This window comes from Pterocles gutturalis, unplaced genomic scaffold (genome assembly GCF_000699245.1).
Source record: "Pterocles gutturalis isolate BGI_N339 unplaced genomic scaffold, ASM69924v1 scaffold37235, whole genome shotgun sequence".
NCBI lineage: Eukaryota > Metazoa > Chordata > Aves > Pterocliformes > Pteroclidae > Pterocles > Pterocles gutturalis.
Genome location: NW_010139603.1, coordinates 1 through 11,771, shown reverse-complemented (window position 1 = coordinate 11,771; position 11,771 = coordinate 1). Strand labels below are relative to the sequence as shown.

The 11,771-nt window shown below is 38.9% G+C and overlaps 1 protein-coding gene across 1 annotated transcript; it reads right to left on the bottom strand.

The window, feature by feature from the left end:
* Positions 1 to 1,157: 1,157 nt before the first annotated feature.
* LOC104469046 (lamin-L(III)-like) lies at positions 1,158 to 11,436 on the bottom strand (the record flags this gene model as incomplete). Its single annotated transcript, XM_010083381.1, has 10 exons — positions 1,158 to 1,244; positions 4,181 to 4,288; positions 4,380 to 4,496; positions 5,349 to 5,456; positions 6,378 to 6,603; positions 7,314 to 7,534; positions 7,645 to 7,770; positions 9,087 to 9,257; positions 10,168 to 10,293; positions 11,280 to 11,436. Coding segments are annotated over 10 exons (1,447 nt in total), but the record flags the coding sequence as incomplete, so codon positions are not given.
* Between the last annotated feature and the right edge of the window lie 335 nt (positions 11,437 to 11,771).

Sequence of the window (11,771 nt, the reverse complement as noted above, 5' to 3'; positions counted from 1 at the left end):
ACTCAGATGAGATCAATGAACAAACAACTTTATTATTTAACCTGCAAATATTAAAGTCCAAGACTGCTTTTATATACATGAAAAAATCTTTAATAGTTAAAAAAGTTTAAGAAATCAAGATAAATATAGCAAAGTCATAGCAGCAGCTATTTCTATGTTGGCCATAAGGTACAACAAGAATTCAGATCTGCTCAAATGGAGGCATTAAACCAGCATATACTCTTGATGTCCCAAAACAAGATTTTTTAAATAATTTGAGAGTTAAAGCTACTATAAGGAAAGCCTCACCTTAACAACTGCATCCTAACACAGAACAGGTCTTAAATTCAGAACTGAACAGTTTGGCAAGGTAAGAGGCAGTCAAAAAAATATTCCAGCATTTGGAGAAATCTGCAATCTCAAGTGCTCCTCTCCCTTCAGCTACTCCCCTTGTGCTCCTAAAGAGAAGTGTACTTTATGTGGCTCATCAAGGCCCTTTCTTTACTATAGAGCCAGGAGGTAAGTATTTTAGTAAAAAGAGGCTAAGAATAATTAATGCAGTGGCCCCAGAGGCTGACTGCCTGGTTTCTGAAGGTTATAGGTCAGGCTTTACATTGACTAGAACTATTAAAGTTACAATAAATTACATACTGGCCCACAGACAGTATTCCCCCAACTGCCCCATTAGACATTCACAAAACAGTACTGCAGACTGCACAGAGATTAAGTACATAAGGACTAAGGAGCATCAAAAATATCTGCACTGTTATTACAGTTGATGTTTTCTAGTTTGTTTCAGCATGGTATTTTTTCTATCCCCTTAGAAAGCTGGCTTGCTGAGAACATTCAAAGAGAGTGATAATATTGCTAGTTACAGTACCTTCTCTGTTGGAATGAGATGCTTTTTCACATTTACAGGATATGTCTGTCCAAGTTAAGGTTGACACAGCTAAGCTGTGAGATACTCTATGTAGGAACATACAATACTGAAACTGGTGGATTTCCAGGTGCTAGAATACAGAAACAGTAAATTAACAGCCAAGAATATTTTTTACAGGTTGCTTTTAATATTAAAATGTCTCACTCTAGGAAGTTCTCTAGACCAGTGTCATATTTCAGCATTAGGATCTGAGCAGAAAATGTTTCAGATACTCAACACTTGAGGATAATGATTTACTTCAGCCAAGTTGAGACTTGCTCAAGGTGCAACGTAGAATGTTATCTGGCCCATATAGTTCCCCACTCGGGCTTGAAACAGCAATTATCTTTGGAGAAACACCATATCAGAATATTGAAAAAGCCAAGGCAGCCTCACACTCATTGTCAAGTATTTAGCATCCTTCTAGGGTATATGTTCAGAAGTTCTGTAAACTGTACCCCCTCCTCTGTTTCAGCAGGGCACAAAAAACAGATCCTTGTGTTAAAGTAAAAACTTCACATGGAGCTTGTAATCTACTGCTCCTTGTATCAGTGAATCCAAGGACAGGCTCCAGTATCAGAAGGTAGGAAATTTCATCACCTTATGAACAATGTTTCTTACAAAGAGGTCAGATGGTAGATGCAAATTCCAAGTTTCAGATATTGCAGAAGATACCAAAACGTCCAAGTCTTAAGTAACCTGGGATTAAGTGTTTTCAGATGATCATCTCTGTTCGCATTACATGATAAAACAGCTAGAATCCTCCTTTTGCTGCAGAAGTAAAACAAAGACATTAGGCTAATTAGCATGTGTACAAACCTCATTTATTCCTATTACTTTATCCTCATACAGGGATGTGGGGGGGGTTAGTGTTTTGTAGATTTAGTTAATAAATTTACATTAATAAAGCAAAGCAGATTTTCAGGAGAGGCAGTACCTTAACTATACTAGATGGTTTGGGGGTGGGGGAAAAAAAACAAGCTTTTAAGAATTTGAGTTCACACAATACATGAGCCTGTGCCTTCCTTAATGAAAGGCTATCAAGCTATCAGTACCTCCATTCTGAAGCATCAAAACTTAACTGGCATGCAGATTCATGCTACTCTAGTTTGGATGGTAAAAGCAGAAGCAAAGACCATGGAAATCCTGCCTTCCTCTAAAGCACAGCATGCTTTGTTTGCATCATTTTACTGCATGCAAGTAGTAAACTGTTTTTTACTAAGCTGCCTTTATTTCAGTACTACCAATGCAGCAGAAGCATATAGGTAACTAATGACAAGTTTGACAGTAATTTAGCAGACAAGAATGACCTTAACAATTGAGTTGTAGTATTAGAATTGATTCTTACCATAAGTGGCACACAACTGTATTGTAAAGTTGCTGATAAAACAGATTAGAGGTGTAAGGAAAAAAAAGTTACTTTGCTTTCCATCACTGATTGCTGAACAAGCCATATTATTAGTCAATTCAAATACAGAGCCTTAAAAAAACAAACTTGAGGAGAGGCCCTACTCTGAACATGGAAAGCAGCTTGTATTCATAAATCTCTTCATAAGCCTAAAGCTTCCACTGGTGTTACTTCAACCATTTGGGTGTGTGCTGTGCATTGAGAGCCCAAAGGCCAGAATAGCATTATAGAACCTTTCTCAATAGCCTGTTTAACAGGGTCTCACCCTCCTTCAGGGAGAGACTGAAAATATTACAAGAATGTGCATAAGTCAGACTTTAATAAATATCCTTTAGTATTATAGCAATAGATATTTACCCCAATTTTCTGTTTGAAAGGAGGACAAGAAAACTAAGAAGCAGGCAGTAACTGCCTGTTCTTAGGTACATTTTCTTCAGAAAGACAGTAGTAAGTACTATTAAGTTTTCAGACAGTTGTATTATGAAAATATCTAGGAAAGGGTGGTAGTTTTAAGACCTGGAACAGTAAGATGCAAGTCCTCCTTGTATCTGTGTAGGATCAGTTTCAGAAAGAGCTGGGGTAGCTCAACATGCTATGTCAGCAGGAGAGAGTGATTTTTTAGCTAGGCATCCCCTTGCACTTAAGGCCTTGGTGCTATTTCAAATCAAGAAATAAACCAAGAGTCAAGTACAGTCCATAATTGTTCAGTTATGACCAATTTAAAGCCCTTGTATTAGTTCTGGTTTAGATTACTTGAGCAATTAAATATTTCTGAATATCAAAGTACACTAGGAGCAGAAGTGCAGACTTGTAATACAGTCAATCAAAAGCCATTTGGAGGGACTAGAGACTTTCACAGGGCATTACCACATGCAGGTAGCAGCCAAAGAGTTAGAAGTGTATCAAAGGCAAAACATGCTTATTCTGTTTGACTATGTTAATTCCATTAGCATGACCTGCATCTGTGCTGAGGTTCCACTTGGAAAGTATTGAAGGGAGTATGACTGAAGGAAGGCTGAGATTCTTATTTTGCACAGCCAAACAAGAAAGTAGCTCCTGGAAATGAGCTGGAGCAGAAGTGCCTCAAACTCGTGCTTGAATTCAAGAGGGACTCAGCATATTGATTGCTCAAGAACTTTGATTTCAGCCTTTTTAAATCCTTTTGAATGGAAATATTAGCTTAAATTCACACTGAAGAAACCTATCTTAACTCAGCATATTGATTGCTCAAGAACTTTGATTTCAGCCTTTTTAAATCCTTTTGAATGGAAATATTAGGTTTCTTCAGTGTGAATTTAAGCTATCTTAAAAGCAAGTCAGGGACACAAGTTTGGAGTGTCAGATAAGTAACTTCATCCCACAAATACAGGATATTTCTAGATAGTGTTTGCATTCTGTTCTTGGGGTAACAGCTTCTCAGTTTATTCATAGTCAGATGCTTAGATGGAACAGACATTAAAGCTAGTATTTTCCAGTGTGTCAGTAAAGAGAGACCAAACAATTAATACTACTGTTTGATCATATTCAACCAGAGAATAAGCACAACATCAATTCCACTTCTGATGCAAAGCCATGCAAGCTACATCCTATGTGGGATAATAGACTGCAGCACTATTAATGAGGCAAGTTTTCTATGAGGTGACAAGCATAATTCTCACCATCTCACCTGCTTGAGGATGGTCACAGGAACCACTATCATGAAATCAAACAACATTTCTTTTTTCTTCTTCTTTTGGTCTGACATCAAGAAAAATGTTAAGAGTTGTAGGATACAGATAGTACTTGGGAAGTATTTTCATACAGTAATTAAAAGGACAAAAAGAAATGGCCATTGAATTATTCTGTTGATTGCATGTAAACTTCAGGCAGCTTACCCGAGATGGAAACTCCATTTCACTTCCAGTTAGTTCTTCATAATCATCATCTTGCTCACCACCTTCTTCTCCTCTGGGTATATATATTACCTTCCTCTCTGCGAGTTCCTAGAATACAATTGAATTACCACCAAGAACCCTCAAGAATTAAGGACATCAAACAAGTCAGCACTAGGACAGTAGAAGCCATCTCACTTACCTCACCATCATCTGTGATGAGTGTAACACTAATATTATCCTCAGTTCCCCAAGACTTCTGAGACTTCCAGACCAGATCACTAGGACCTGGGCTTACACCAGCAGTTGCACTCCAGATCTGAAATGGATTTAGAATCAGCTTGTGAGGAATTTTATTTGTAGCTAGATTAGTATTCAGTCTAACATATACAACTCCTAAGCACTCCAATACCCAAGATGTCTAGTAACAGAAACTGAACTACTATGATCCCTGGCAGCTTAGTTCTTTTCAGGACTACCAAGAATGGTGGTAATGTTTATTTAACTGAATACTGTAAAACAGCACAGAAAAGGCTGATAACAGCTTCTATCTGATGTAGAGGTAGCCTTACTTGGACATGCATACTATTTGAGTTACAGAGACAAGCCATAGCTACAGACATACTCATGGCAGCAATTTGTGTACACAAGATAGCCTCTAGCCTGGGGTCACTCACAGATCTCTTGAGCAAGGTCTTAAGAGTTTGGAGTGCAGAGTGTAACATCTTTGATCACTAATTGAATGCACTTAGAGTACGTTTTTAGAGTTAATATTCAGCTTAGTACCATAAACTGAGCTCAGCATTGCTGAACTGTAGTGGAATAGTGGACTAAAGCTTTAAGCTACAGTGAAAGTCTTTGCACAACTTGTATCAAATCACAGGAGTGCAGGGAACCCTAGGAATAAACTAGAATACACTGATTCTGTTCTTAATAATCATAGTAATCTGGGATGATCCAAGTTCAAGACCTAGCTTTAATTAAAATTTAATTGGCGTTTTATATCAAGTTGTTGCAAGGATTTTTCCCCATCTCCTTCTCCACATAAAGTAAGGATTTTGGCTCTTCAGGCACTTCCAGTATCAATTTAGTTTTCCTTATTACATTAATCTCTTTTGCTATCTAACATAAGAAGAAAGCTATGAGTAAGTTTTACAAAACCACTACCTACTGTAACTACTTGGCCCGCCTGAAGAATGAATTGTGAAGGAAATTTGTATGTTATATCTGACACACTTCCAAGATGTCTTCTTAATACACATCCGTGTAGTGGTTGATCCTGTGGGACAAGAAATTTCTCTCAGCATTAAAGACAAACCACCATATCACACAAATGCAGGGTTCTTTTCAGACTTGGGGTTCTGTTTTAGTCCCATTCCTGTAGTATACAAGAATCTGATCAATTTTGATGATGCCTTCAAGTATATATTAAATCCTCCCAATGATTTTTCCCAGTATTTCCTTAGGATTAATCTTAGTCCCACAAGTTTAGGCACATCCGTTCTTGCCTTCTGTTGAAGGGGGATGATGATGCTCTTTACCAGTAAGACTCCCATAAATGAAGTTGGTCATGCCCACCTACTAACTTGGACCATATATAACACACATAGTGGGCTGTGAAAGCTTAAAGTATCTCAGGCTGAAGTGGCTAAGCTACCAGCCACAAGTTTTGAAGCTCTGAGTATTAATTCCAATAACTCCAGATTTGCAGACTAAAGTAGTCAAAGAATTATTTAATTGGTCAGATAAACCCTCTACATGGATTAGATACTGTCAGCTCTATTCACTTTTAGCTGTTTTAAGCATTTCTAAGTAATAAGAAGATGTCATTATCTAATTTACTAAGCACCTTATTTAGTTTAAGTAGTACTGATAGTGCTAGCCTGAATCTGATGAGAATCAACTGAAGGTGTTAAGATTTCTGCATCATAGAACCCAGTGCACCTCCCCCAAAAAGCACCCCCCAGGAACAAAACACCTGCAGTACAAAAAAAAAGAATGTCTCTAGTCTTCTGTTGATTCTGCAGCCAGGTTAGCTGAGAAGTCCCCAGTTTGTTTGGTTTGGCAGTACCCTCATCATTTGGCAGAACCCTCATCTCTTCATCCTTCCCTATTGTCATCTCTCACAAAGCTACAGGTCATTTCACAAGCAGTCATACTTTGCAATGAAAGCCATGTAGACTTGAATAAAGAGAAGTACCTCATCAGAGTTGTTTTTAAGCCTGACAAATTTCCCATCTGTATCAATTTCTTCAATAGATACACTTCCAGAAGATGAGGCATGCTGAACAGTCTTAAAGCCAGCACTACGCCCTCTCCTTTTGGCTTCTTTCATTTTCCTTTTCTTCCCATGCAGGAAGAGTCTCCCTTGACTTGTTGCTTGAGGTGCAATGCTGTGTGAAGATGGACTGGGTGACAGCTGTAGCCTAGAAGGAGTCAGATAACATTCACTTAAATCTCTGATGCACTTGTTTCTTCTCACTCCTATCCTCCCACTATAGCCAAGCCTAACAGCTTCCTATATCCAAGCTTTCCATGAAGTCTTGAATATAAGATTTTATTTTTACTGGCAAAAGTAGCTAAGTAGCTTGTTAAGTTTGGAAGACAGCCCCAGCCCTAGACTTCAGACCAAGCTTATGTCAATAAGAAAAGATTCCCAATGGCAGTAAGTACTCCTTTAAAGTCTCTACAGACCCAAATCTTTAATGGAAGTAGTTTAAGTTTTTGACCCTTCGTAGCATCTACTGAGGTCATGTTGTTTTCACCAGGCCATGTCTGGATAGGTGGGAGTTGATACAATTTCCCAGTTTCATTCATGAAACTTGATCACTGTCTTTGATACATCCCTAAGATGCAGCACAAATCTTTAAGACAGTTTAATTCTAGGGGGGGATGTCTAATGCACCTTTGAACTTTATCAGTTGGGTTTCTCAAGTTACTTCATCTTACTATACCATCTGGTGGGTGTGAGATATAAGTACCATCTACAGAAGATTATACTTCAAGAACTAAATTGTGGCACTAATCACATACTTAACTTTTATTTCTTGCCTCCTCTACATTGAGGAATATACAATTAACTAGTAGAGATCTTGGATGAACCAAGTCCTCATGTGAGGATCTTGCCATAGCCTACCTCTCTTCCTCTCCTTCCAGCATCTTTCTGTAGGCACTTATTTCCAGATCTAGAGCCAGTTTCACATCTAAGAGGTTCTCATATTCTTCCAGCTGTGCTCGTGCTTGCTCCTGGGCTTGTGCCATTTCTTCCTCTTTTTCAGTCATACGCCTTTGATAGAGATCACGATCATTATCTATTGTCTCCTGTAGCTCCCTTATTCTGTTCTCCAAAGCAACATTCTAAAATTAAGGAGAGGGAAAAATCATAACCAAAGATGAGAGGAGAGGCCAGTATTTTGAATTGGATATCAATTAAAATAATACTAAGGATATGCAGATAAAGATAGTACCTGGCTTTGATATTGATTCAGTTGAGATGTCAGAGTATCAACTCTCATCTTTGTTTCCATGAGCTCCTCCTGAGCAGCTTTGGCAAAGTCACTGTTTCTTGCTGCAGTTAGATGGGCATTCTCCATCTATGGATAAGTCACTGTTAGTAATTAGTTGCTTATGACCATGTCATTAAATAAGGAAGGAAAACCAAGTGATTTCCAGCTGTTACATCTGGAAGTAGTTATGTTTTACTTAAGTGTGCAGACACCAATAAAGTCCAGGTCTGAAAGTTTTTCTTTGCTTTTCAGGGAGGTTTACACAAGTTTGACATTCACATCAGAAAAAGTCAGCAATAATCAGGTAGTGAAAACTGCTAGATTAGGATATTTCAGTTACAGATGCATGAAGTCTTGGTATTAAGTAAACTGATTCTCCAGAAGAACCGTGGAGAACATGTTTAGAAGTTGCTTATCAAAGCATGGGGCTACAGGATATTAGGTGTGCTTATCAAACTATTGCTCTTCCCTACAAGTCCTATTGCCACACAGTCCCTGCATCACTATAGGCAGCACTAAGCTATTTCTAGAGCAATTCAGTCTTGAGACGTTCCAAGAAAGGATAAAGTAGAGCCATACTTATACAAGAGGCACTCACAAAATTTCCAGTGGAAACCTGGAAAGAAGCATCCAAAAGGAATTCACTGAGTTGGCACAGAAGTTGGAACAGTTGGAAAGCCAGAAGAACCAGGAAGAAATGAACACATACTTGAGAGTAGCAGATCAGTAATCCCTTCACTGAGTGTTAAAGAACGCATGAGCTACCAACACCCTGCACTGCAATCAACTAAGAAACCCCTGGAATCTTACCTATCGAGAGTATAAACCTGAAGTACTATTTTTTTCCTGCATAATGCTAGGAAAGAGGTAACAGTAGTTCTGCAAGACAACCTGTCAAGCACTTCCATAGCCACCCTCTCCGCCTCCTCCATACCAGCAACTGGAAAGGGACACGTGCACTCATACATTTGAAAGTGCTCTTGAGCTGTAAGAATACCTTATTTCATGCATTTTATTAACACTATAATCAGTAGACAAAGCTTTATTCAATAATACTGAAGTTACTCAATACACACATAGCACACCTTAGTCCTGAATTTGTCAGGCAAGCTCTCAGATTTGTTAGAATTCTGAATTATGAATTATGATCAACTTTGTTACATCAGCTATTCCTAATTGTTCCTGGAGGGACAGTATTTATGCTTGAAGCAGTTTTGTTTGGGACCAAGTGTTCATAGAAGTTCTACTGTCAAGTTTCACACTGCTTCAGAATTCCATATTATGCCAGGAAGCTCTGCACTGAATGCAAGGGCTCCATCAGACAGATATTTATGCTAGTGACTTTAATCATACCGAGGTGCAGAGAACTTACTCTTGCTTTATTCGCATCTTTACAGACTCACTTTTGCACTGAATGTTCGCTCCAGCTCCTCTTTGTATCCTTGAATTTGTTCTTCATGATGTTTTCTGAGCCCCTGCAGAGCATCTGAGAGCTTACTCTCAAATTCTCTCTGACGGCCAGATTCTATTTCTGCTATCCTGCTCTCATGGACTCTTTTTGTCTCCTTGAGCTCCTAGGCAAAGACAACATTCAAAAAATAAGCAACCCAATACAATTTGATTTGAGACTGGACTTACTGTACCAGCTAACAAGTCATTCAATATCAAAGTGGATTTATCATTGAGTGTACAGTAATTCATCTTTATTCACATCTTAGATATTCATCCATTAGGTCAAGTGCTTCCACCTTGCTAGCTGCACTGGCTTGTTTTGCTTCCTTACTGTCAACATTGCTTAAACTAAAATGCAGCAGCTCACATTTAATTTTAAGACTAATTCTTTGACCAAGATGGACTTCTCTGCTTTTCTTTTAGAGTGCATGCATATACACTTCTGTTCCTTTAAGCACTGTTACTTCACCTATTCTTGTTTTAGTCAAAAAGTAATAGCAGTTGGTTAGAGACATTGTAATTCTCTATCACTTAAACCACATGCTTTGAGATTCCTTCTAGTCAGAAGGAAGTTGGTTTACATTCACAGGTTTTAGTCCTGTGTACTGACTTCTCACATAAAGGTTACCAGACACCTTTGATAAGTGTTAAGGAAGTAGCAAACAGAAGTTGCTTATTAAAGGAGATTTAACTTAGTTTGATTTTAAATGATTCCAGATGTTGCTAGAAAATTAACTGTAATATATGCCCTTTCAGTTACACAAAGTAGTATATTGGGATTATAGTTACCTTCAGAAGTGCAGCCTGAGAAAATTATCTCATATTCCAGATACCTATTGGTACTATGCCAGTTAACATGAGGCTGTGTACTTTCTTGAAGTCTTCCTAGTTAGGTGGATTTTATTGGCTGGTGTCATAGGTTGACTCAGCTAGTTACCTTTTTAAGGATACAGCACATCTTAACATTGCTTTTAAGTGCATCCAGGGATCATGGCCACCCAAAAAAATCCTTGTTAATAAGCTAAAACATACATCTTCATGAAGGCGTTTCTGGAACATCATTTCTTCCTGCAAAGTTTTCACATGATTTTCCAGGTCCACTCTCTTCAACATTTCACTGTGGAGGTGCTTTTTGGTATCTTCCAGTGACAGCTGCAGCTAGAAGAAACATCAATATAATTAAAATTAAGAGGTCTTTTTTCTAAACCAAGACAGTCAGGTTATTACAGGTCATTCCACTTCATTCCCACAGCAATCAAAACACACTGCTTATATGAAATTGGTTACTCTAAGTCCCTGTTTCAGTGGGATCCAGCATATTAGCAACCAAAAGAATCCTATTTAATGATGTAGAACAGATTTCCCACAAGGCAAATATAGAGCAGCCCTTAACCCCACCAGCTAAGTTTGATGCCTCAAACTTCTGATGAATCAATTGTACCATCCATACAAATTACTCTCCTTCACAACACTAAGTTTTCCAAACTTCTCCCTAACTTCCAATATCATTTGTTTGATGCTTAACAAGTGAAATCCTCCAAAAATAGCCTAACTATGTTGGCAAACTATTACACACTTGCAGTGTTGGAGTGTGCTGCTTTAATGATACAAGTTTGGGGTTTTTTTTCTAAAGTTTCTCCTAAAGATTTGAAATCAGTTTATTCAGTGATCACATTAAAGCATGAATATACAAAAGCAATGCTCTTAGAAATACATTGATAATCAGCAACTCAAGCAGAGTTCATTTTAGCAGTACAAGAGCCTACCAAAAGGTAGTTAGAATTTATTTATTCTACCTAGGTTTAAGCATAGTAAAGCAGGGTCCATCAAATACTCCATTTGCTGACACGAGAGAATGCTGCAGGGGCTATAGCAGTACAACATATTCCAACTTACTTTGTCATTACAACAAGCATTACATACCATGGTCACAGAATAGAATTAAAGGTAGCAACAGCATGTGGAAGTTTTAACAGACCCAACTACCAGCAGCACTTGCTTCCAGCAAGACTGCAGAAACCTGTGGCAGTGACAGGTGGACAAAGAAGTCTTTCCCTGCTTTTAAATCTCAATAACTAGTTGGGGAAAACCAAGCAAAGCTTCAGGAACAAAAGCAAAGCTGAAATTCCAGGAACAAGTCTTACAGTGACTAGTTGATCCTTTAATTCATGAAGGTCATTCTCCAAAGCTCGGTTCTCGTTCAGAGCCGTGGCTAGGTCTGCTTCCCGCACATTCAGCTGAGCATCGAGGTCTCTCACACGAGCCTGGGCCAGGTTTAAATCAGCTTCTGTTTTTGCATTCCTACAAGTGAAAGTTTCACAGACATGAGTGGCAGCTGGGGAGGGAGAAGGTTTGTTTTTAACATGTTCACCTTTGCAGGGGCCTGCGGCAGGACTGACAGAGGAGAGGTCAGTTAACACCGGCAGGGAGAGCCCAGGCTGTGAAACAAACCAGGCAGGCCCCTCAGACAACTGTCTTTTGTTTAACCAGAAAGATTTCTGACCCAGTTTCCAGCCTGTTTTGTGTGAATCCTGCACAGAAGCCAGCAATGTTCCACGGCATCGCTGACCGTGGAGGGACGGGCCAGCACAGGCCACCGGCCCCACGGGAGGGACGAGTCACACAAAGCCGAAGTT